Source organism: Haemorhous mexicanus, chromosome 1 (genome assembly GCF_027477595.1).
Source record: "Haemorhous mexicanus isolate bHaeMex1 chromosome 1, bHaeMex1.pri, whole genome shotgun sequence".
In the NCBI taxonomy this organism is placed as follows: Eukaryota; Metazoa; Chordata; class Aves; order Passeriformes; family Fringillidae; genus Haemorhous; species Haemorhous mexicanus.
The window spans coordinates 46,024,518-46,050,665 of record NC_082341.1 but is presented as its reverse complement, the minus strand read 5'-3'; the positions used below and the strand labels follow the sequence as shown (position 1 = coordinate 46,050,665).

General features: G+C 40.8%; 2 protein-coding genes across 2 annotated transcripts; one reads left to right on the top strand and one right to left on the bottom strand.

Moving 5' to 3' along the window:
• Positions 1-1,915: 1,915 nt before the first annotated feature.
• On the bottom strand, positions 1,916-7,588 carry LOC132323793 (uncharacterized). The gene is made up of 4 exons (XM_059839495.1): positions 7,441-7,588; positions 4,973-6,868; positions 3,865-3,990; positions 1,916-2,157 (listed from the first exon to the last, which is right to left on the bottom strand). The coding sequence occupies exons 1-4, from the start codon at positions 7,586-7,588 to the stop codon at positions 1,916-1,918; spliced, it is 2,412 nt and encodes an 803-aa protein (XP_059695478.1).
• Positions 7,589-11,057: 3,469 nt separating this feature from the next.
• On the top strand, positions 11,058-24,755 carry KBTBD2 (kelch repeat and BTB domain containing 2). Its single transcript, XM_059848422.1, has 4 exons — positions 11,058-11,220; positions 18,128-18,655; positions 21,436-21,601; positions 22,034-24,755. The coding sequence occupies exons 2-4, from the start codon at positions 18,486-18,488 to the stop codon at positions 23,567-23,569; spliced, it is 1,872 nt and encodes a 623-aa protein (XP_059704405.1). The 5' UTR covers positions 11,058-11,220; positions 18,128-18,485; the 3' UTR covers positions 23,570-24,755.
• Positions 24,756-26,148: the final 1,393 nt, after the last annotated feature.

Sequence of the window (26,148 nt, the reverse complement as noted above, 5' to 3'; positions counted from 1 at the left end):
GGCGCACCACTAAAAGCTTCTGTTTTACCTTTCAGATCCATATCTCCAGCTCAGGATCTCCATAAAGGACTCAAAAATCTCAAGAGGAAACAGGAAGGAGAGGGAAGCATCACATCAACTCCATGCTTTAAGTTTTAGTCCTCAGTCATGAGAGTAAGATCTGAGGAACTGCCTTGAAAGTTTAAAACAGCACTTGACTTCATACAGGTGTAACTAAATTCCTTTACATTTTGACAAAAACAAATCCAGCTGATAGAAAAGGATCTTGTACTTATGTCCAGATCCTATGACTATGAGAAAACATGGACAGGCTTCACAGACCTGCAGAGTTTAAGGACAGGGCAGCAATTACTGTCATGCTGTAATAGCAGTTGTGCACATACATGGCCATCTCAAGTTTTTTTGCTACTGTGTAAAGATAGAACACAAGAAGTCTCAAAGTGCAATTCTATGAAATTTATTATTTAAATAGTGGATGTGCTAGTTATAAAAAGGTGACTTTGGTGTTAAATACTTCATTTCATTTTAAGTGTGTACTCAGTCTTCACAGTGTCACTTCTTGCCCTTTTAGAGTGAACAGCAACTTACAAAATATACAAGAGAATAACAATCAAATCTTGGATTTATACAAAAAAACTTTGGTATTCCTCCCCTCCCCCACTTCTGCCCCAATATTTGCAATTATCTTTTCTTAGAGAGGGACTTCCTTGTTCCATGCCCTAAAGGTAAAAAAGAAAAAAAAAAAAAAGAAAAAAGTTAAGGTATGTATATATTCCACCTCAAAATTATGTCAGTTTGCTTCTAAAAAAAGACTAAATATTAGTGATTGTCTTTTCCTGTTACAGGTACTGATGGTTGATATTAGAATTATGTACTCTACTTCCCAGCTAGTATAAAATGTGCATGAGTGGTTTTGGACTTCATTACATCCCAGCATAACAGATAAGAGTTCCATATGAAGCTCATCACATTCTCAGTGTGCTCTTATAACTACATTGTTGAATGTATCCAAGAAACATCAGCTATTTCTGGGGAAAATACAAGGAGTGTTTTGGGATTACGCAAGTTCCCTGGATGTTTTTACTAAAAGCTGGTCAGCAATTAAAGGTTTAAAACCAATGCTCAAACAATCTGACTTCAGGGCTGATGCAGATTTTCACTAGTAAGATACTTCTGCCTAAGCTTGTTTCCAAGCTTCCTTATGTTTCCAAGATGAAAGTCTAATCCTTTGTTTATTATATGAAAGAGAGAGACTATCTTTTACTCATGTATTTCCTAATGGAATATTTGGGTTCATTTTTCTATGCTAACTTATTCTTTTCAAGAAAGAAAACTGATCTTTCAGATAGCTTCTTGTATCTACTGACCCTTTTCAATTTATAACCTTTTCAGACTCTCACAAATGCACAAAAGCGTATTTATTGCTGACTCAAGTTCATTTTGATTTTTCCCTGTCTTCCTCCAAAATAGCCAGAAGTTCCTAATCCATAAAGTTGGAGATCTTAAGAATTATCTGTATGCATTTGTGTTGTATCAAATTGCAAATCATTTGGGCTGAGGCAGATGAGCAACTTAACTAAAAGCATGTGCTGCAAAGTGACACAGGACACAGCACTTTAAAGAGACAGTACAGCAGTCTGAAGAGAAACTAGACTGAAACAGCAGGTTTTGGTGTGGGTTTCCTCCCCCATCCTTACATTAAACAAAGAAGGAACCTAACCTGGTCAAAGCTACAGTGCATTCACAGCAAGGTGATTAAGTGCTCAAAGTTTAGCTTCCTCCCCACCTATTCTGCATACATATTTTGCATATTTCACAAACTATCCAACATCCCTGCAGTTCAAACCAAGAAGGATCAGTCCCCAAGATAGAAAAAATGCTTGTAACAGTCATTTTTGTAGCTTGTCACTGTATACTAACCTTTGTGCACGCTGTGTTTAGGCAGCTCCCACATTTCTACTTCTTCCACCTCATGTCTTGTGTCTCTGCGTTTTGAAGGTGGCTTGCCCATTCTTTTCTTCTTTGCTTTAACCAAAGGTGGGCACACTAAATAACAAGATATAAATGGTGTTATTTCTCCAATGTATAGTCTCAAGGCAAATTTAACAATGACTTTCATCAGCTGGTCCGTGGTGTTCCTCCCTCCCTTTTTTGTACCTGTTTTAGGTAGCAGATAAAACTGACACTACATATACCAAGCAAGTCTTGCACGTCTACAGCATTTAATCACTGTCTAGCCATAATTCTGGACGCATTGTATTTTGGGTCCTAATTTGGATAGGTGTTAATGTAGTAAAAAAGGAACCTAGGACATTGGATAATTCTGCCTTAGTTCACTTTTCAAGTGTTCAAGACAAGCTGGTGCTCTCAAGTGACCCAATTTACCCACTGGCTTTAAAAAACTTCAGACCTGTGAAGTTATGCGCTACAAGTAAACTGCTCAAGTGGTCAAATTTAGTGCATGATATTACTGCTAAAGCCATATATCTTGTTTAGACAAATCTCCTTAATTGTAGGACACTTTAATTTGAAAAAGCAAATACTAATACAGGCAACATTTTTAAAGAGAACGTCATTTTATTAGCACTTCTGAGGCATCCACTGGCACAAACAGTGTTCAAAAAACACCAGTTCCTGCTTCCTAACACTGAATGTGATGACTTCTTCCAACTACCTGGGCTAGAAAAAGAGGAAGAGTAAGCAAGGAATAGACCAAACATCCTCAGTTTGCTGCACCATCTATGAATTCAAAGATGCAGAAGAGTTAAAGGTAATTTACAGTTATTTTAGAACTATTACCATAAAATCATACATTATTGTAGTGGAACCAAGAACAATGCTGCTAAAGTAAAAGGTTTTCAACTCTTACAGAGCATGCTAGGATTAAAAAACAAAACCCTACAACACTGAAGTCTGCATATAGAAAGCCTGGAATGCAAGAGGCAAATAATCCCAAACCCCAATATGCTCAAGCAGGAAAGCAATGGAAAGAAAGCACTAAGGAAAACACTATCTGCTTGGTTGTTGATATAGGAAAGCTGATGTATATTATCAGTGAACTAAAGAGAAGCAAATCATCTGTACTGAAGATAGCCTCACACCCAATTATTTGATAGGCTGATCCTGAGATTCTTGAAACACACGACCCAGGAGAGTGGCAGTATCGACACTACAGCAAATTCCATAGCTGTTCCAACAGCACCTACACTCAAACACCTTTGAAAAGCATCAAAACCAGATCTGAACTCCAAGTAAGACAATTAACTATAAAGAAGAAAAACCAAATCATTCTGCTTCATGAGCTAAGAAGCTATCTAAGCTATTACTTTGTTAAAATAACTGATTTCTTCATTTTTTCCTTAACTAGATCACAATGATTTGCACTCATTCTTTAGCAGTGTCGCAACAACTGTTGGTCCATGCTAATTTTTCTGAGCATTGACATATGAAGCTACCACATAGAACTCCCTACATGTTTTACTCATCAAAATTAGGAGCTACCACTGCACATGGTATCAAGAGTAGCATTATCTGTATGAAGAATTAATATTACAGTTTATGGCAATAACAACTACACACAAATAAAGGCTTCACTTTGGCCACATCAAAGCTTTTAATTCTTTGATTTTCTATAAAATTACCTTTAAAAAATCCCCAGAAGTATCTCTGATGCGCCCTTATTCAGTTTGAGAAGGCTATAAATATAACCAAGATACCTGTCAGTCAGTGTATTTTATCAATAGCAAAGCAACAAGGATTAGTTTTGTAGTTTTCAAATCTTATGCAACTATCACATGCCTGCTATTTTGTATCATATCATTCTGGATGTTCCTTAGAAACAAAAACACACAGAGAAAGCTGTACCTTGTTCTTTGCTCCTTGCTGAAGGTGAGAAACTACCACGTATTTGGCTGATAAATCTGGGTTTAGCACCACTTCTTATCCAGTACTCTTCAGGTGGTATCCCCATGTTCTCTCTTAACAGCCTTCCTAATTAAAATTTAAAAAAAAAAAAAAAATTCAGGCCAGTATTTAGTCTTGGTAATGCTAGTGTACTGTTTGATCCACAAGCCAGAATGCAAAGCCAGCTACTGGTTCTGATTGTAGGAATCTGTTGAAATAGAACCAGTTTTCTGGAGATTACACATAAAAATTACAGGACACATTAGGTGTACAGATTTTAAACAAAGAAAGTTTAAGAACACTAAGCCTTCTATTAGCAGTAAAACAGCCTATTTTGATTCTTTTTTACAATGCAAGACTCTACTAAACAGCAGCCACCTGCTGAAGTGACCATATAACCAGTTGCAAACTGATAACTCTTCTTATTCTCAGTTTACATTAATCCAATTTCTAAGAGGATCTACCTTGGAATAAATAAGATGTCTTTTCCCAGGTCAAATGTAATACTGTTTCACACCAATTTACTGAAAGTACAAAACTGTTTTTACTAAGAGAGCAGCAGCTACAATTAAAAAAAATATTGTTTGACTCCTCAACTGCAGGAAAGTTACACAAGGTATGTCCACCAGATTATAATGAACTTAATTCTCTTTAATGCACCCAGCATTTGTCTGTGATAGGAGAGTCACACTGTGTAAACTTAAATGCAGAGCTTCTAAGATATTAAGCAACAGTAAATACATAATCCAAATTACCTTAAGCTTTACAAAGTAATAAATTGCCACTAATGTCAGAGAGTTCAATATATCTAATCTAAAACAAATGAGAGTTTCTGCATTATTCTCTGCTGACTGTAAAAATGCAGAGTCCTTATGCAATAGCTAAAAAGTTGCAGCAAACTTCCCTCTGCTTCAGAAAAAGTATTCTGCAGGACTTCTGGCTCTTGGCCAAATTTGAAGCTACAACATGCTCTAATCTTCCCACTAGTTTAAGCTACAATATGAAACTGCAATTAGGTGTTCTTTGTGTATGCTACTAATCGGCACTTTGTCCTTAGCAATTAGCTCACCTCTCAAGAATTTCCGTAGCATTCGCTGGTGTTCAAGTCCTTCTCTTCTTGTCATAGGCCTCTTTCTTCCATAATACCCATAGTCACTGTATACAACTTCATCTTGTTCTCTCTTCTTTGGCTTGTAAACTACACCAATGTTTTCAACAAGCCCACTCCTAGTTTTTATTTTCTCTTGAGCAGGCCAGCTAATTAATTGTGCTGGTACAACATTTGTAGATGGTTTCCAAAGCACTCTCTGGCCGACTTGGTAGAAATTTCCTTTACTTGGCCTCAAGATGCCATATGGAGGGGCTTCTTGAAAGAAACACTCAATTTCATCCATGTCGTCATCATCCTCATCCTCCTCATACTCATCCTCTCCATCTTCATCTTCCTCTTCTCCCTTCACAGAATATTCTTCAGAGTCCTCAACTTCTGACAAACTCTTAGTTGCTTTTTTGTTGGGAGAATTGACTTCTTTCCTACTAGAGGACCTAGAAAGGGCTCCCAGCTTTCTACCTTTACCTGAAGTCTCTTTGATCTTTGTGTTTGAAGAGTTGACGTCTTGGTCATTCAGGCTGTTCACCTGCTCCTTTTCTACCACTTCATCTACATTAGGGGATCCACCACTTTTAATTTGCTCTAAGCCCTCTGTACTTTTCTGAAGAGTATACATGCTTTTCTGAAGCACATAGTCAGGCACAAAATAAGACACTGGGGCATTATCAGTTGATGAGCCTTCCTCTCCAGAGGACATGTCATCAGAAGACAGACTGATTACACTTCGACGCTTCCTTTGTGGCAAACAGGCATTGTAGTTTGTGTCCATACTGTCCAAACAAGCCAGCCAGCTGCTAGAGGGAGCAAACTTCTCAATTGATTTGTCACACCAAATACTTTTTTCCGTCTGACTTTCACTGGTTGCACTGTGGCTTAAATTCAGCTTTTTCTGCTGAAAGTCACTCATTACCTCCATATTAGATGGAAATAGTCCTGCTTGTTGACTAAAGCCAAGCTCTTCTTGAGAAGTTTTTGATCCTGCAGACCTTTTAGTGCCAGATTTCTTAGCTATTACCACTGGTTGATCTACACCAACAGATCTTGCCAACTCTGTGATTTGCACTGCCATGGTTTCACCTGGGGGGGATTTTGCCATCTTTTCTGCACCCACCTTCACTTCATTATTTTGGACATCTTTCTCTTGCACAGCTTCAGCACCCTGTTTGGAGGTGACAACAGCTTTTCTCTCATCTAAGGAAGCCCCTGGCAGCATATTCTTCCCTTCATGGGGGCCATATATCATGCCTTCACATGAGCTAACAGAAAATAAGTCATGTGGCACTATGTTCTCTGGAACTGGTTTACCACTTGCCACATCATACAATGGGATTGTTTCTTTAAAGGACTTCCACAGCTGAATAGCTGGAGAGCCATTTCCATATTCTATCCTCACTTCTTCCTTCTCAAAGGCATAGCTCCCAGAAGGAAGACTTCTATACTGTGTAGAGCTGGCAGGGTTCTTATTATGAAACTCTCTGTCTACCACAATAGAAGAGCCAAAGGAATTTTGTTTCTCTGAACTGCTTTCAGTCTCTGTACCTATACCAGGAGAAACACAGGCTGTATTTCCTGCATCACAACCTTTCGTTTCTGCACGGATATCTTGATGCCTTTTTTGCTTGCTTTCAGGCTGTCTAGGATCAGTCTGTGTTTCTTTTGTCTCCATTTTCTTCCCAGGGCTATTATAATGTCTAAATCTTGTTGCATGATAAAACATAGGGGAAGGTGGGGCAGCATTAAAATAAGGCCTTCTGTTAATTCTTGCATGCACTGGCTGCTGTGGGACAAAAAATCTAGGGTACTCATGGAGCGCAACAGAATAAAATGGAAAATATGGATTTCCACTTCGGAAGCCTGGTGCAAAAACAGAGAGAGTTCTTCATTAGGGAATAGCTTATCTCAACATCTACACTTTAACCAGAGCTTGATGTCACCCCTTGGAACATTCACCAAGTTGTTTTCTGTGCTTTCTTTGGGTATTTCACAGACTATTGATCGAGTATTGATTTTGAAAAAGATAGCTCCAGATAGAAGTTAACATTACTATAGCACTTACAAGGTATATTAAACAATATTTTTCTTACTGTCTTAAGCTTACTTTTATCCATACCTATCATGCATGCACATGTGGAATTCATATATACCACACATATTAATTGCTAAGTATATTCTGGAGCTCTGTGTCTGCAAGATGACCATTACTTAATATTTTGTTTAGCTTCTATTCTCCAGAAGGAGATCCTTTCCACCACACAAGGTACATATTTAAGGCAGAATTAATGTAGTGCTACAGTTGGGAAAAATCTGATTTATTAAGTATTAGCTAAACTCCCAAGAGGCTCATTAACACAGATACTGCAAGAGTGGAGGAAAGAAGTATGTAACTAAGCAAGCAAAGATCCACAGAGAGCTGCTGTTTACCTTACCTGGAGCAGGTACGCAGTATGGACTGTATGCATAACTGAGGTACCATGGATTTGGATAAGGCTGTTGAGCTGATGACTGTGCATAAATAAAGGGTCCTGGGTGGTTTGTGGAATATGATCCACTTTCTGAAGTTGAGGCAGTATTCATTTTTCTTTAAGCATTGAAAGAAAGAAGTAATCATTATCAACCATTTTAAAAACTGTGTGACTTACTTATTTTTATGCTCTGTCAGAATTTAGCAGACATTCCTCTCCCTGCCCAAAGAAAGCATCCTTCCATAAGGACACTGCTATCTTCCAAACGGAAGGTAACAAACTGACATGCTATCAAGGTCAAATATTTCAGTTAGGCTTTGCTAAGCAAGCTTTTGTACACAGCTCTTGATATTAGTCCTTCAAGGCAACCTTGTAGCATGCTCTAAAGCTACAGAGCTTCAGTGGTCTTAGATGCATACATCTCTATAAGTAGTATCCCAGCCAATTAAATAAAAAAGCCTTCAGTGAATTAGCCTTGAGTAAGAGGCCACACACACACAAAGGGGGGGAAAAAAAAGCTTCACACAATCAGACATTTAATGCTTCATAAAGAAAACACTTCTTAATGCTAATGCATGTGTTGTTACACATTACAATAAGGACTCCATTAATTCAGGATTTGTACTTTATACTATACTTAAGAAGGACAGCTAACTAACATAGTAAACCAAGTATTTCAGTGACACCCTGCTTCCTACGCTTAAACCAAATGATAGGTAGCAAAAACAACCCCACCAAAATCCTTATGTGTAAGTTTGCATTCAGAGCCATATAAAATTCACAAGACAGAGCTTCCTCCCACACTTAGATGCCTCCTCAGTTAACTAATACTTGCAAGCAATACAAGACTATCACACAAAGCTTATTAGCAAGACTGTAAGAAATCAGAGAACACAGAAACTTAACTCTTTACAGGATTCAAGCACTTCAAAGTTACAAAAGAACCAAAATTACTTTGAGACCTGTTACAAACTAGCACACGGTTCAGCCTAGAGTTTCAGAATGCCTTAGGAACGCTGGAGTCCTCTTCAGCTTCCATCTAGCGTGGCCTGTGCAGCTCTTGAAAGCACCAAAAAGCCTACAGACTCCCTCAGGCCAAAGAATTACTTTGACCTTGGAGAAGGAGACTGGTGCAGAGAAGGGAAAAAAACCCCACCAAAACAAAAGAAACCACTAAACCAAACTCCTTACAAGAACTAAGCTATTCCTCCCCCCCCTTAGAGCCCCAAAACCTAAAGTCCAATGCTGCTGCTGCTGCTGCTGCTGCTGCTGCTGCTGCTGCTGCTGCTGCTGCTGCTGCTGCTGCTGCTGCTGCTCATAACCCAGTAAAAAACTTACCAGGTCCTCTTTATGGCAGGCAGCCGCTACTTGTCCACTCCTCCTCCCACCTGAGGCTCATTTAACAGTGATGCAGGGAACGTTTTTCCATCATTGTGTGGGAGGAAAATCAAAACACAAGGATAGGAATAGTTGTAAAAGCCTTCAGCTGTTGTACAGAAAGCTGGCAGTTTTGTCTTGCAGATGTTTAAGCTGCATCTCTAAGTAAATCTGTTATTACTGTTATAATGTTGGAAATAGCTTTTTTATTTTTTAGGGGAAAAACAAAAGGGAAACATTACCAATCTTTTGATTCAAACTGCAGTTAAAAACACTTCATTCAGAGAGAAAAAATCAGAAGACACAAGGCCAAGTTTACATTTATTTTCAGGGTTTACAAGTTGTTCAGTACTGAGTAAAGGGAGCAATGCTTTTCCATCCTAACATGGCTGAGGGGGCTGACAAATGTAATGTTGTTTCCATATGAACAGAAGAAGCACTTCTTGCCATACAGTGTACTCCATCATGTGTCATGGGAATTTATGAAATGTGAAGCTGAAATTTGACTCTACCTTGCCTTTTTACAGGAGGTGGGACTCAGAGTTGCTACTCTGGAATTGCACATCTCCAGGTGAGAGACTACTGGTACAGGGGCAGGTGGAAGGAGAGGAAAGCGCAGTGCATGTGCTATGCAGGCTGGGGAGTGGTTAGGGGAAAACAAGCGGGTATGGATACTTAGAGATTCTTTGTATTCCTGTGTTGGGAAGTTCTCAAAATTGATGGTTTTTTCTTTCTATAACATTGAGATTAACCAAGTCCTTTGTACCAAAGCACAAACTGTAAAATGTTTGAGAAGGGTTAGTGATCCATTCCTTGCAGACCTTCCCAGCTTTGGCTTGTCCTTTCCACAGACAGCAGCTCTTGCACTTTGTATGACTTGTAGTGACAGGACAATGAGCAATGGGTACAAAGTGAGATGGGGAATTTAGACTAGATGTTAGTAAGGAATTCTCGATTGTGAGGGTGGTGAGGCACTGGAGCAGGCTGCCCAAGGAGATTGTTGAATGCTCTATACCTGCAAGTGTTCAAGGCCAGGTCAGATGAGGCTTTGAGCAGCCTGACCTAGCGGGAGTTGTCCATGCCTGTGGCAGGGGGGTTGGAACTCGATGTTCTTTAAGGTCCCTTCTAACCTTTAACATTCCATGGCTCTATCACTTGTCTGGTATGTTTTATATCCCCAGCTCTGCTCTGCATCCATCATACTTTCACCTCTTTGAAGTGCACTTCCCAGTCTTTCTGTTGGTGGATGGACCCAAAGAGAAATAAAGAAAATAAGCAGTACTGGATGGCTTTTAAAAAGGCATTTGTTCTCAAGATTTTCCTTTCTCTCATACCTCCCTTCAGCTACCTGTGCCCCTGTCAATTCCTTCCATCCCAGAGTAAGCTCCAGTCCCCACAAACCTCAGGTGAACTTGCTTTTACGGCAGCAAACCCACACTTGGGCAAAGGACATTGCAGGATTCCAGGCCGGCTGAAGGACCAAAGGCAGGTCCCAGGGGGAGAGAACCCAGCTGGGTGTTAACCCTGAAGCCCACAGGCCTCCAGGTTGCAGGAAGTCTGGAGCGCAAGTCCTGTGAGGAGCTGGTGTTGCTAGAAAAGGACAAAAGGAGGCTCAGGGCGGACTTTACGGCTCTCTACAGGTCCCTGAACGCAGAGTGTAGCCAGGCGGGAGTTGTGCTCTTCTCCCAGGCTACCAGCGACAGGATGAGAGGAAACGGCACCAAGTTTTGCCAGGGAGGTTTAGGTTGGATATTAGGGGGAATTTCTTCACAGGAGTGATTAGACATTGGAATGGGCTGCCCAGGGAGGTGGTGGAGTCACCGTCCCGGGAGGTGTTTAAGGGAAGACTGGATGTGTCGCTCAGTGCCAGGCTCGGTTGGAAGTGCGGTGTCCGGTCGCAGGTCGCAGCCGGTGATCCCGGAGGCCTTTCCCAAGCCGCTGGATTCGGTGACTGTGGGGCCGCTCCCCCCGGCAGAGGGCGCGGAGGGCCCCGCTCCATCCCGCGGGAGGCGCCGCTGCCGGGGCGCGCGGGCAGGGGGCGCTCGCGGGCGCTCGCAGGGACAGGAAACCGGGGGCGGGCCCGGCCGCCCCCCCGCGCCGCCGCGCCTAGCGCCCCGCATGCGCAGACGGGGCGGGCGCGGCGCTCCGTAACGGCGGGCGGGTGAGGAGGAGGAGGGGGAGGAAGAGGTGGGGGGGGGGCGGCGGCAACAGCAGTAGCGCCTGCGCGCCCAGGGGCCGCCGCCGCCGCCGCCTCCGCAGCCTGGGAGAGAGACCGGATCCGCCGCCGCATCCTCTTCTTCCCCCACCGCTTCCCCGCGGCCGCCCGCGGTCGGGACGGCCAGGCACGAGAGGAAGCGGCGGTCGGAGGTTTGTCCGGAGCGGAGCGGAGGGGTTGGGGGGGGAAGGATAGCGCTGGTGGCGGCGCTCCCGCGTTCGCGTCTCGCCGCGCCGCGGCCGCCGGGCCCTTTCCCGTCCCCGCGGGGGGAGCGGTCGCCCCGAGGAGGCCTCGGTCCCGGGGGCGCCCGCGGGGGCTTTGCGGCAGCCGCTCCCCCTACCCGGGCGGGCGCGGCTCCCTCCCGCCCCCTCCCACCGCGGCCGCTCCCGCCCGGCGGCAGCGGCCCCGGGCCCGCCGGGCACCGCCGGAGGTGGCAGCGGGGGCCGTCTCCGCGCCCTCGGGCAGGGCCGGCTCCCGGGAGACCCGAGAGGAGGAGAGGCCATCGGGATCGTTCCTAAGCCCGGAGTGCGGCGGTGCTGGAGGAGCGGGAAGGTGGCCCCTTCCTTCTGGGGGAAGCAGGAAAGGGATGAGGGCTGTGGAGGGACGGGACGGCGCACCTGAGCATCGGGGAGAGGGAAGAAATGTGTTTCCTCGCCCCTAGTCCAGCATCGCCGCGTCCTGCAGGCGGGAGGGGGCTGTGATGGGGTTCGGGGCTTAGCGGGGCTCCCCCTGCGCTGAGCAGGTGGGGATGTCTGAAACCTGGGTGTTTGTGCTGGCAGTGCGCTCGGAGGGACACGCGCTGTGAAGTCTTGGAGGAGAACAGCAGGGTAGTGGCATTGCCGTTCCTTGTAGCTGCCCCTGCGTTCCCTACTGATCCATCTAGTTGTGCATACGTACGCCATGGGTACCTGCAGTGACCAGGGATGGCTGCCGTGGTCGTATGTAGCTTTAAAGAGTCACATAATTCTTAATAAAGAGTCACGTAATTCTTAGTAAGCTTTTCCAGACTAAATAAACACGTAGTATCGCTTTGACGTTAGTCAAATTTTCCCGGCGTTTACCATTATTTCTGCTATGAAACGGGATACATACCTGCTGCTTTTGAAATAACTTTAATTATTATTTAGAAATGGATTTGTACTGTACTTAGCATGTGCATTTTTAGAGGTTTTATTGCAAAGCCCCAGCTTGGCTTTTCTACATCATGTACTTTGTGATCATAGTGGGCCTGAAAGGCTGTGTGCTGTTGTGAGCTCACCTAGGGCTGTAGCTACATGAATTTTGTTCAGATGATGTATTTCAGAGATTATTAAAATGCACACTGAGTATAGTTCTTTTGCTTAGAAATCTATCTGGAGGAATAGGTAATTTTTAGTATTTAGTATTTAATTTAATTACATTAAATAGTAAATGTATACATCAAGTAGTATCATGATTTGGGTATAGGTGTCACACCTTTTTCCAGATTGTTTTTGTGTGCCGAGTAGAGGGGGCCCTTTATACTCAAAGATGTATAAACAGCGTCTTTCAGGAACAGTCCAAAGAGGAAGAAAAGATGTTGCTGCTTATTTAATATTTTTGACTATATTTTAGACAGATGGTTGTTGTTTTTTTCTTTGCTGAAGCAGGCTTTTTTGTTTTGGTCATGTGATTATGAAACAGACCAGAATTGGTGCAAACCCTAAAATTTCTCTTTCTTAGTTTACTGACTGTTGTGCTTTGAGAATAAATTTTATATGCATGAGTATGATATCCATTGTAAGACTTAACCTTTCAGGAACTAACTTACAGTTAATTAAGCTACATTAATGACTAATTAATTTCTTAATGTAGAAATGCTTGAATTTATAGTTAAGTGTCATATAGTGACTATTTAAGAAAATTATATGTACTTTTAAACTGGAATTTGAGTTGTTACATAAAACAGACTAGCTCCATTAATGTACTAATTCAGAGGAAAAAAAAATTTGTATATATAGGATACATGGCTGGATCTTACTGGAGACATCCATGGCCCACTTTTCTTCAAAGGTTAATTTTCCAAAACAGGTCAAGTCTTCCACAAAACAGGAACACCCTTGGGGATGGAAACTACCTGTGCTCAGCATAGAAGTCCAGTTGCCAATTTAGGCTGTTGGTTTATCATGTCATAAATGCTAATTTTCTTTCTGAGCAGGTATTTCCTTTAGTGTATAACTTCCTTTAGGAGCAGAAAAACAGGAGTGCATTGTGACCAAGCATGTTGTTAACATGGAGTCTGACACTTCTAGTCTCAAGTTTCTGTGTAGCTTCAGAAAACTCACCTACCTCAAAGTTGTAACTCACCTCCCAAGCATAATATGTATGGAAAATAGTAGTAGTTTCCAAGTGAATAGTCATTTTCAAGACAACATTGTAGGATTAAACCTTTCCTTGTTTTTAGTGAAATTTCACATTGTTGCCTTATTAGTCTCCTTGATGTCCTCAGTTTTCTGGACTCCTGTGCTATCAAAGACACCTTTGATGGCTTTAGAAGAGAGGAAAACTTCCAAGTCTGGAACTGCTTCATCAATTACCTATTTCTTTCTCAATGCCAAGGATGCAAATTTGATACATTACTCAAGAATCTAGAGCTTCCAACTCCTTTTTTTTCTTCTTTCTTTCCTATCTTTGAGATCTATTGGCTAGATGTGTCGATTTACATAATTGATTCCAATCAGTTTTAGTACTCACATTCCCCCTTGCTATTAGCTGGTACGTTAAGTTTGAAACGGGTTGGTTTGTAATTCAGAATATTCCTCATAGTAACCAAGTGTTGATGTGCCTGAGCTGGGTACTGTGTTGCTAGCTGGGAGGATTGCTGTCTCCACACACTAAGGCTTGTGTAGTTTGGCTTAGGGTTGTTCAGGTCTAAATTCTGACCTTTTATTATGTTAAAAATAGTGAATGACTCACTTCTTTAGATGTGTTTTTACTTGTGATTTGTATGAAGCGGCCCTTGGATGGAAATAGGATTTTGATTAAAAGTGCACAAAAGTAGTATTTAAAGTTTGTTTTTTGTTTGTTTGGATTTCTTTATTTGGTTTTTTAAATTAGTTAAAACTAGATTAAATAAATTTAATGTCCAGGGAGATAAGTTTGGGTTGTTGGGTTTTTTTTTAAATTTTCTTCCAGACATATGGAAAATGAAGTGTGTTTTTTAAAGTGTGAATTGGAGTTAGTGAAGTTGGAATTCAAGAGGTATTTGATGGCTGAAGAGGCAGATGGGAACATGTGACACTTTCATTGATCTTTTACATGTTTCCCACCATTTTATGGAAAGTTAGGCATCTAATCTGACAGACTAATTAATGAGATTTTCAGAATGAATCAGAATCTCTTTAAAAAAACCCAAACAAAATATGCCTATATATCTTTTTCCTTGCTTATAATTTGGGTGAAAAATAAATTAATTTTTTTATAAGTCCAGTTGAAGAATATTATGTCTGTGTATCTTATATGTTTCCCTACCAAACTGGAAATAGTCAATATACCCGTTCCATGTTACACACTGAAGTATAGTGCCACTGCCATGTATGTAGTGCAGTATGTATCTCTATCAATCTTTGCCTGACCTCAGAAAATAAACAGATTCAAGGAAGGCAATTAATAGCCTATCCCATAACTCATTAACATTTGATGACTAATTTTCTGAATGGTCTCATTCAGATTTGAAGTACATGAACAAGTGTTAACAAGCCACCTCATTAAAATTACTTAAGCAAAAAGGAATAATTACTTAAAAACAAGCCCTCTTATCAACGTGTTACTTAATGTTGCTCTCCAGCTTGATAGGGAGGTACTTTATATCACCCGGTGATTACATGGTTTCATTTGCAATGTAGCACCCTGTGGCCTTCCAGCCGCTACCTGCCAGTCCTGTTTTGGATAGCTGGCTTCCAAGAAACAACCCTGAACAAAATGGTCACTCCAGTGACATCGTTGGAGGGGAAAGACTCATTCCTAGAACTTGTATTCAGGGATTATTTTTATTCTATCGGAATTTCAGTTCAGGATATAAAGCTAACTTTAGCCATAGATCTTTTAATCCATAAACGAGAAATGTCCACTGCTGCATAGTTATTGGAACTCCAGCAGACAGTAGTGCATCTGTAGACATTTCCTCAAGTCCACAGTTTTTCATTTACCTGAGATCCAATGACTGTATGCCAACCAGGCACAGCACAATGAGAGAGATGTTGGGTTGGTACTAGCTAAGCCTCTTGCTTTCCTCCTTCGGAAGTACATGGCTTTGGACAAGCTGCTTTTTATTTCAATGTCTCAGTTTTTCAGCCTCAAAGTGAGGAGAGTATCTCCTTTAAAATAGTCTTGAACTCTCCAAAGAGGTGTGAGAGAGATAGGTAATCTTGGATGATTTTCCAGGCACTAAATGATGTTACTACAACTTACCCTAATGTTTTGAACAGATTCAATTCTCGTGGGCAAATGACAATATACATTATGGCAATTTTGGATGAGTAATTCAGAGATCCTTGATGCCTTTATTTCCATTACAGGGGAATGGGATGTGAGTCCTGACTTTGTGACAAATACAAAACTTTGTTCTTTAGCAAATGGTTATTGTTGGCAGCAAAACACAGTGTGGATGTGGAAAACAGGAATTGTGTACGTAGCATGTTCCTACCATGTGCACTTCCCTGGAGTACACGACAGATGGTTTTCTGTAAACCAAAGGCTCCAGCTTTGTAAATGTGTGGTTCAAAGGTGATCTACATCGCATAAATGTTCTGCAACAGGATTCCTGTAATCTCAGTCTTTTCTGCTACTGAGGGTCGTACTCAAATGTTCCAGTTATTTATAGTAATTAATTTCACAGTTTCAACTTGTCTTCTGCTGAACAGGTCTGCTTTTTCAGTTATTGACTGTCAGCAGCTTTCTGCCAAAAATGTCTTTAATCTTACTAGCAGGTGTATATCAATTTCTCCATGGCATCCTTGACTTGTTCTGGTACCTAGTGACTGAACCAGTGCATATTAGTTTTCTTTTTTTCCTGTTTCTGAAAAAATATTTCTATTCTTTACAGTTACATCAGAAAAGGAAGTTATGGTATCAATGAGTTCTTTTGCTAAAGCTTTGTGTTACTGATGCTCTGCCCAAACAGAGCTTAATCCACCAGCTTGTATTGTTCTTGAAACTTTACTCCTAAGCCAGGACAAACAATGCTGTAGAGAGACTCGGGATACCAGCAGAGCCACAAGCTATTTATTGCTGTGGGCCTAACACACGTAGGGAGTCTGTGTGACTCTGTAGCTGTTTAAAGTTCTGTGCAAAATCTGTCAATGGATTGGGTTGCATGATGAGCTGTTCCCAGAGTACCAGGAGGGTGGGCAGCAGTGCAGAGATGAGATGTACAGTGTCTTGGTGGAAAGGAGCTGTGACCTGAAGCAGAAGGTCATGCTTTAGATGGAGCAGTATCTCCATATCCTCAATGTATTTATGGTTTAGTGACTTCAGAGGTTACCTGAAACGTGAAGGTCTTCAGTCAAGACTTGTGCTAGTATCTGTTATTGTAGCTCACAGTAGTATCTACTCCTTCCCCCAAGTATCAAAGCCTTTTCTGTTTTCCTTAATTAACAGCCTTCACCTCAACAGTGAGCATTGGGTTTGACTAGTTGGGCTGTTTTGCAGTTAAACAACCAGGGAACACCAAGAGTTTGAGATTCCTGTTTCTGTATTATTTATCACTGAAAAAGAAAAAGATCAGGGACACTAAATTAGTAGTAATTAAAGTGGCATTAATTAAGCATATCTGTTTCAAGTGAGTGAATGTTGAAAGACAGCTGTATCTGAATTGTATTACAGGCAGGGCTGTGTTGAAATAGTAGATCTTCAGTGTGGCTTGAAGGTATTTCTACTGTCTTGGTCTTACACTAAAACTTATGTTTTTGTATGGAATTTAAGGAATGTCATTTCACACAAGTTGTTTCTGCATTCTCTGTTCATCATGAACTGTAACGATAGTGACATCTTAGACACAAGACAAACATGTCCTGGTAATTCCTCAGTTTTGGAATGCAGAAGAACGTTGCAAGATTAAATAAATCTCAAAGCATTTGATAGCTGTGGTACTCTGGTGCCCATTATGATGGTAATTTTACTGTCACAACTATCCCATTCTTAATTAGGTTTTTGTGTTCAAGTGGAAGATGAAATAAAACCTGACCCCATTTTTAAGAGAAGAAATGTCCAAACAAGAAAATAGACCTTGGCAGCCACTTTAGGTGTTTTGAGCCTTGCTATTCCAGCATCCCTTTGCTCCTATTATTTCCTTGTTTTTTTCTTTTCTCCTGTCTGCAGCAGTGACGCTTACCTGGCTGTATGGAAATTACTCAGAAGGAAAAACAAGGGAATGTGAAATATTAATAGGTGAAGCCCTTCTGCATGGAGCAGATGAATTTAATATGCATTGGAAATATTGACTTTTAGGGTTTTTTGTTTTGGGATCTTTTTAATCCTTAGCACTAGTTCTGCTTCATCTCTACTAGAATGCCAAAGGTGAAATAAATAGGCTGATAATGATGTTGAGATTTTAGCTGGAAAGTGATGAAATGTTAAAATTATGGTATTGATATTTTTAGTGGCCTGTATTGATAAGCTTTCAGTAGACAAAAACAAAGAAGCAGAAAAACTTGCTGTTTAATGTAGAAATGGGGGAAAAAAGTGGCTATCTTATCAATGGTTGAATGAAATTCACAGGTGTACTCAGTGGGAAATCTGGGTAATTCTTTGAGGAGGAATGAAGTCTTACTGAAACTTGTTTTAACTCTCCAGCTTTAGGAGCTGTGTTGACAAAATAAATAATTTTAATTTGTGAGTCTAGGTCATATGAGAATTAATGTACAAACTCTTCATTTTTTTAGATACCTTTGTTGTTTAAATTTTTTTCTTAGAAGGGTTTTATTGCAAGTAATGAAGTACTAATTTAGAAATGTTTATTAGACAATTACTTCTAAGAGTTAACTATGAAAGGTTTTCCAAAATGTGCTAATGTGTAAATTAATTTTATTTTCCTGCTTTCAGTCAGTCAAGTGCAGCCACTGATCACGAGATGTTACCACAAAATCTACCTCAGACTTCACTTTTGTTCATTCAGTTGCTGCGTCATAGATCTCTACAGGAGCTCTGCAGACACTCTTGAAAATCTCTGAATAGATTGGGACATCAAGTCAAAGCATGATGACCTAATAGGAGGTCAAAGTCTGAAACATTGATTCAGCAGTTCAAGATAACACTGCCCTTTTATCAGTATCGCGTCTGAAGGCTACAGACCTCCTGCAATTTCTTTCCTGGCTACTTCAGAAATACTCAGCTGACCTTTCTTTGGTGAAGAGATCTTGACTTTTCTCTCTGGTCCTGGAAATATTAATGGAATACAGTCATGTCTACCCAGGACGAGAGGCAGATAAATACAGAGTATGCTGTATCCTTGCTGGAGCAGTTGAAATTCTTTTATGAACAGCAGTTGCTAACTGACATAGTGTTGATTGTGGAGGGCACTGAATTTCCCTGCCATAAGATGGTTCTTGCAACGTGCAGCTCATATTTCAGGTAAGTATTCAAATGCTATAAAATCTGTGGTACCTGGTTTTGAGTGTAATGGTAATTGATTGACAATGTCTTAGAGAGACTTAAAGATCAGTAACTTAAGTACAAAACATAAATATCCTTACTTTCCAACACAGAGTAAAATAAAATTTCTGGCTTCCTGGGACTTATTCTATAAATTGATTGTAGTTCCTACAATGAGTTTGGGGGGCAAAAAAAAAATCAAACTTGTGATGGCTCATTTTCTTTAGGGAGTTAAATGATTCTGAATAATTAGTAAATTTCTTATTCTTCACACTGAATCTTTAAAATACTTAATCTGTTTTTATTTCCCAAGGTAGGATAATAAGGAATTACTGAGACTTGGCTGCAGGAATTCCATTGTCATGTTTAACTGCAGTTTCTTAGTAGAAGCATCTGCTAAAATTAGGGATTGCTGTGCAAGTTCATGGCTTTATTTTTCTGAATCATCTGGTTTTCCCTGCTCAGCAAAGCTGGAAACTCTTCCTTGGTGCTTGAGTGTTGTGGCAATGCAAGTGAAGTTTTTCTGTGTGTGGTTTGGGTTTCTTTTTTTTTTGTTTCAGGGTCCCCCCAAGATACTGTTGAAATTTTTAGTTCAGTAGCTCTTGTTTTCCATATGTCCTGGTTTTGATCTTTTAAAACATTTTTATTAATAAGATATGTTAAGTCCTACCACTTCTTGCAAATGCCTTCATAGTAAGACCTGGATGATGAGGCACCATGAGTTTTCTGCAGTGATTAATCATTTTTGTTGGCAACATAATATAATTAATCTGCCTGTCTGGAAGGAATTTTGAAGCTTGAAACTAGTCTGAGTGACATCCACGCATGTTCTACCTTCCTGATGCATTGTGGAGGGATTATAACTTTTCTTTCCTGTTCAATCGCTGGAAAGTTTACAAATTTGCTTTTCCTGAAACCAGCTCACTATACAGAACACATCAGAGATGTATTCTGTACTTCGTCTCCTTTCTTGTAGAAAATGGTGGAAGGATTAATTTATTACTTTTACAGAAAATTTTTGTCCCTGCTGGCTTTTCTGTTTATTTTTTCATTTCAGATGAATCGGGTCCAACTTTTAGCAACAAGTATTGTGTGATCACTAGATAATAATTATTACCATTGGCCCTGTGCAGATGACATAGTTCCAACAATTTGTAAAATAACAGCCACTGAAAATGTAGCCAGATTTAATGTGGGTGGTTAATCATAAGGTTGGAAAGCTGTCACGAGTCCACCCAGTGTGCTGCATCAGAATGTGCAGTCAAATCTCTTATTCATATGTTTGTTTATTATTTATGGAATGAGGTTTTGGCACTGGTTAAAAGAAGTATCAAACTTGTGGTTTTGTCATGTTCTGTTTTTCTTCTCTACTTTGGTTTACAAAAAGATGTTCAGCTTCCTAAATTTAGCTTTATTATGAAAAATTGATAGCCCTGAAGGAGGGGGAAGAAAAGCAAAGCATCTTTCTGTGTGATCCAGCCATTGTGTGTGATTGCAGCCAGCTTACCTTCCATCTTTGTGTCTGAATGATGTGCAGCCCTGCTCCAGCACAGGCTGCTCAGCAGTGTGTGAGCAAGAGCCTCCAAGAGCTCCCCCTTCCTTTCTGAGGAGTCTCTGTACCCTCTTGTACTTTCTTGTTTAGCTTTAAATAGCTGCACAGCAAGTTGATACTCAGTCAGTGATCTCTCCTAAAATGCAAGTTGCCCTGAGTTAAGGAGCTTAGAAGAAGACAGAGAAATGAGGATGGGATACTGTCTTTGTATCAGATGCTTTCTGGAATGGCTTTGCTTAGGGAGTGTATCTATCTCCATGTCCCTTTCACCTCTGCAGCCAGAAGCAGGACTAAAAGGTGCACTCACTGTCCCTTCTAACTTCTCTTATGCCTGGTTTCCTAAAAAAAAAAAGCCCAAGTAAATATAAAGAGCCTTGAACTGAATTTTTAGCACAACCATAAATACCAAACCTGAATCAATAAAAAGCTCTTGAAACCAATGTTCCCTGTTTTAAGAAAATTGACAAGTACATGGCTTATAGTACCAGATTGGAGTTAGTTCTTAACTATGTTACAATTAAAGTACCAGGATGGGCAAGAGGTGTGTGAAGCATTAAGGAAACAATAATAATGTTTTAAATTGCCTTTCTAGTCTTCTTCAGGAAGATGTAATGGAAATACTTGCTCTTTTTTTCCCTAGATCTGATAGGTTTTTCTGTTATTGATTTTTGCCTGCAAATTTGACGTTTACTGCATGTTCTGATGAATGGTATATAAGAAATAATTCATAGAGTGCTAGTCCTTGCTCCATTTCTTCTCCTCCCAGAGGAGCATCCTTTTTGATATGACTTAGCTCAGTCCATTACAAAAATCTGCTTCTTTTGGTTTAGAATCTAAAATCTAGCTGTGTATGTTTCAACAGTGTTTTCTGGTGGATGTTTCTTCCCTCTTATCACCTATCATAGAAAATATTTAAATTGTGTCATTAAAACTCCAAAATGATTAGTGCTATCTGCTGATTAACACAGAAGGATTTGCATGAATATAAAGTGTTTCTGCAGAAGACACTGATGTTACTCTTTTGATGTTCTGTCCAAATGTTATATTGTAAATAGTAGATGTCAGCCTAAGGTAAATTCTAAACACCTGTGAACAGGCCTGCAAAAGGACTGTTCACCTTTAGGAGTGTAATCACCAAAGGCTTACAGGTGACTGTTTGAGATTACTCACTGCTGATCCTTGTCTTAATATGTGTGTTTCTCCTCAGAGCAATGTTCATGAGCGGGCTGAGCGAGAGCAAACAGACACACGTACACCTGAGGAATGTGGATGCAGCCACTCTGCAGATCATCATCACTTACGCATACACGGGTAACCTGGCAATAAGCGACAGCACAGTAGAGCAGCTCTATGAAACTGCCTGCTTCTTACAGGTAGGAATGTTTAGAGGAGGAAATAACAGCTCCTAATCTCTGAACCACTTCATTCTTTATCTTGTTAAAAGATCTTTCATCTTTAGTCATTTCAAAATGCTTTTGCTCCGTTCGCTCTGTATAGACAGCACTTGCTTGCCAAATTTGCTTCATGTAGCCATCCCTCCTTGCGTGACAGTCCTTTTGGAAGGCTGGAAGCAAACCAGTGTACTTCTAGCATTTAGAAAATTAGTTTTGCCAGCAGACATAATCATGTTGTGTACTTGGTCTGTATGAAGCAGCTGAGTGAGTCACTGCTGTGTTTTTGTGTATGTATAGTATTCTGTGCCTGATCTGTGTTGTTGAACACCTGATGCAGGTACTTTATGTGCTGATGCTACATGAAAGCATAGACTGTCTGTGTAATACTTTGTGTGTTTCTTTGCATTACAGGTAGATGATGTGTTACAACGATGTAGAGAATACTTAATCAAAAAAATTAATGCAGAAAATTGTGTGCGTCTATTAAGTTTTGCTGATCTCTTCAGCTGTGAAGAGTTAAAACAGAGTGCTAAAAGAATGGTGGAGCACAAGTTCACAGCTGTGTACCACCAGGAGGCTTTCATGCAACTGTCACATGATCTACTGATAGATATTTTAAGCAGTGACAATTTAAATGTGGAAAAGGAGGAGACAGTGCGTGAGGCTGCTATGTTATGGCTGGAGTACAACACGGAATCACGCTCGCAGTATTTGTCCTCTGTTCTTAGCCAAATCCGGATCGATGCACTTTCAGAAGTAACACAGAGAGCCTGGTTTCAAGGCTTGCCACCTAATGATAAATCAGTGGTGGTGCAAGGACTGTACAAATCGATGCCCAAATTTTTCAAGCCCAGACTTGGCATGACAAAAGAGGAGATGATGATATTCATTGAAGCTGCTGCTGAAAACCCTGGTAGTCTTTACTCTTCTGTCTGTTACAGCCCACAGGCAGAGAAAGTTTACAAACTCTGCAACCCTCCCGCTGACTTGCATAAGGTTGGGACGCTGGTAACTCCCGATAATGACATCTATATAGCAGGTGGGCAAGTTCCTCTGAAGAACACAAAAACCAATCACAGTAAAAGCAGCAAACTCCAGGCTGCCTTCAGGACTGTGAATTGCTTTTACTGGTTTGATGCGCAGCAGAACACTTGGTTCCCCAAGACGCCAATGCTCTTTGTGCGCATCAAGCCGTCCCTGGTGTGCTGTGAAGGATACATCTATGCAATCGGGGGGGACAGCGTCGGTGGGGAGCTCAACAGGAGGACTGTGGAGAGGTACGACACCGAGAAGGACGAGTGGACCATGGTCAGCCCCCTGCCCTGCGCGTGGCAGTGGAGCACGGCCGTGGCGGTGCATAATTGCATCTACGTCATGGCACACAACTTGATGTACTGCTACTTCCCCCGCTCGGATGCCTGGGTGGAGATGGCCATGCGACAGACGAGCAGATGTTTCGCCTCAGCTGCTGCTTTTGGTGATAAGATATTCTATATCGGAGGACTGCATATTGCCAGCAATTCTGGGATAAGGCTCCCCAGCAGTACTGTGGATGGGTCTTCTGTAACAGTGGAGATCTATGACGTGAATAAAAACGAGTGGAGGATGGCAGCCAACATCCCTGCCAAGCGCTATTCCGACCCGTGCGTCAGGGCCGTTGTCATCTCCAATTCCTTATGTGTCTTTATACGGGAGACCCACATGAATGAGAGAGCCAAGTATGCCACCTACCAGTACGATCTGGAACTCGACCGCTGGTTCCTGAGGCAGCACATATCGGAGCGCGTGCTGTGGGACTTGGGCAAAGACTTCCGGTGCACTGTAGGAAAGCTGTATCCATCTTGCCTTGAAGAGTCCCCGTGGAAACCTCCAACGTATCTCTTCTCACCAGATGGAGCTGATGAATTTGAGCTGGATGGGGAGATGGTTACTTTACCACCTGTATAGCTCCCAAATTAGACTGCACAACTGAGTCTGTGCTCAGTTATAAAATAATAAAAGAAATAAATGGCTGTGAAAGAGCAGGTCTGGGGATGAAAATCTCAGAGCTGTCTTTCATGAGTTGTATTTTTATGCCCTACCTAACACTTGCCGCCATTCAGTATGAATTAGTGAAATGAGCAGATATGCTTCCATAATCTCAAATACTATTATCCGATAATTGAGAAAAATATATGTATATCATGAGCTTGAGCATCTGACTTGTCTAAAGAATTCTAGTTCTATAAAGTCTTGGTTCAGGAAAATTAGCTGAAGAAAAAAAGTAGTTATTGTTTCTAGGATGATGTCACAACTCTTTTGAAAGTATCTTCCAGTTACATTTTAACTACTTCTGGATATTCTACTTAAGTGCTAGTTATATAATTGTCAGTGTGGCCTAATTAAAGGACTGTGCTGCACTTACTAAATACTAATATCTATGTTGGTATAGTAATGCCATTAAAAGAAAAAGAAACAAATCCCATGGATCTACACCTGTGGTAGGAAGGGTAGATCTTCCATTGTATGGTAACATGCTGGGCAAAATGACTGCAGGTTCAGTCAAGCTGTATGATGAGGTGCATGTATTCTATTTTCACTAACTTATACCTGTCTATTTAGAATACAGGTCTTCCAAGCAGCTGGTAGATTACCAGGTGTGGACTTAAGTTGCTGGGCTTGCGATTGGAATTGCCAGCCCTCATAGTGCGGGTCTATGTGGGGCTTTAATCAGTAAATGCCTCCACATTCTGTATTACAGTAACATTGGCTCATGTATATTACTTCCTGCTGCTGATGTATTTTTCCATTGTAAAACTAAGTTTTAGTGTGGATTAACCAGGTCTTTATTTTCTGTTAATTTAATAACAAGCATTACTGTAGTGTGATTGTGTATAGATATCCCTTAGCTGTCAGGTTTTTTACTTTGGGGGGGGAAGCAAACTTCAGGAATATCCTGTGCTGTGTGTGCAGGAGAGCAGATGCCTAGTGCTGCTCTGGCATTAATCCCAGGAACCACTAGCAGTAGCGGGGTGCCGCCAACCTAAAATGAACACAGGTGCTTCATGACAAACCTTACTAGCATGTTCAGCTGCATCATGTTCTGGCACTGTATTTTGAATGACATTAATTTATTAAAAAAGACTGAATCCAATTGCCTGAATGTGCTTTTTGGCTGAAATAAATAGAGCTGTGTCACCCTCCCACCACATGCACACTTGTAGCAAATAGCTTATTGAAGGCAGCTAGAAATAGTTAAGCTGCAAAAAGCCTGGAGCTGAGTATGTTAAGTTGATTCTGCTCACTACTACTCAGCAAAAGCTGGAAATTAGGTATTGAAGTCAAACTGAGGATTATATAGGACTAGAATCCCCTGCTATCATTTTTGTAAATCGGCATTTCTCTGGCCATGCTACAAATTCTGCCCTTTTGAAAGCAAGGAACAGCAGGCATTAAAGAGGAACATTTTCTGTAAGTTCAGAAGATGGCAGACCTATTTTCAGTCTTAAGTAATCAAGAGCAAATGTATTTACTCCATTGTCCAGACTGTCACTGGCTTTTCCTTAATTCTTTCTTATTGCAGTAGCTACAAATGCAGCCTTCAATAATGACAACACCTATGTATTGCTTGGGCTAGGTCTCAAGGGGCCTTACAAAGTTTTGTCTTGTACAATTATTGAAGGTTTGACTAGAAAAGGGGCTTTAAAAAACAAAGCTGCCTTACAGAAAACTCTTCCAGATGCTTTGGCATTTTGTGCCATGTGGAAGATTCATGAGACTCAGAGTAACAATGGCAAGCTATCAACTTTTTATTTTTTTTTATGAAGGTGACATAACATGTTTGCATTTACCATTACATAAGCTTTTTTTTTAACACCTACATATTTTAGATAAGAGGTGTGAGGTGACTCAGAAGCTCCTGCTGATAGGTCTGTTTATATTGCTTTCATGTTGCAAGCCTGTGCAAGGGAGCATACATAAAAAGAAGGAATAGATACTCCTTTATAATGCAATTTGGAGAATCACATACCTCAGGCAAAAACATGAGCTGTATCCAAGTAACTCCAGCCTGCATGGCCTGCTCAGTTCTGTGGCTCCTCTCACTTCACCCTACTGTTATCAGGCTGCCTTAGGCTTTAGGACAAGGCTGTGTTGTTTTAGCTGCAGATGATCTATAGCTAGTGAAGGGGCAAAGTGGGCTCATTCTGTTACTGAGAACAATTATCTTGAGTTTAATCTTATGTGTAGTTTCTTACTGGAGGAAAAAAAAAAAACAAAAAAAGAGGGTGCATTTGAATAAAAACATAAGAAATTCTGAATAGGTAATACTAAATTGGGGTGCCTCTAAGTCACAACTGCCTCAAAGAACCTGGAAGAACTTGGTCTTATCCATTTAGGAACATCTTTTGAAATGCAGACAGTCTGCATGACTTCCTGCTCATCTGCAGCTTTTATAATTTTTTTTTTCCTGTACATTACCTATATGTTTTGGTTTTTATGTGGACTAAGATTATATAGAACCTTATGTAAAATGTATTTGCTATTAA

What these genes read in the sequence shown, in the direction of transcription:
- KBTBD2 (XM_059848422.1), top strand. Translation starts at nt 18,486, where the DNA reads ATGTCTACCCAGGACGAGAGGCAGATAAATACAGAGTATGCTGTATCC. An exon ending in ACGTGCAGCTCATATTTCAG is followed by an intron (nt 18,656 to 21,435) that starts GTAAGTATTCAA and finishes GTTTCTCCTCAG; the next exon opens with AGCAATGTTCATGAGCGGGC. An exon ending in AAACTGCCTGCTTCTTACAG is followed by an intron (nt 21,602 to 22,033) that starts GTAGGAATGTTT and finishes TTTGCATTACAG; the next exon opens with GTAGATGATGTGTTACAACG.
- LOC132323793 (XM_059839495.1), bottom strand. Translation starts at nt 7,588, where the DNA reads ATGAATACTGCCTCAACTTCAGAAAGTGGATCATATTCCACAAACCAC. An exon ending in ATACTGCGTACCTGCTCCAG is followed by an intron (nt 6,869 to 7,440) that starts GTAAGGTAAACA and finishes TTTTTGCACCAG; the next exon opens with GCTTCCGAAGTGGAAATCCA. An exon ending in AGCAAGGAGCAAAGAACAAG is followed by an intron (nt 2,158 to 3,864) that starts GTACAGCTTTCT and finishes TACCTAAAACAG; the next exon opens with GTACAAAAAAGGGAGGGAGG.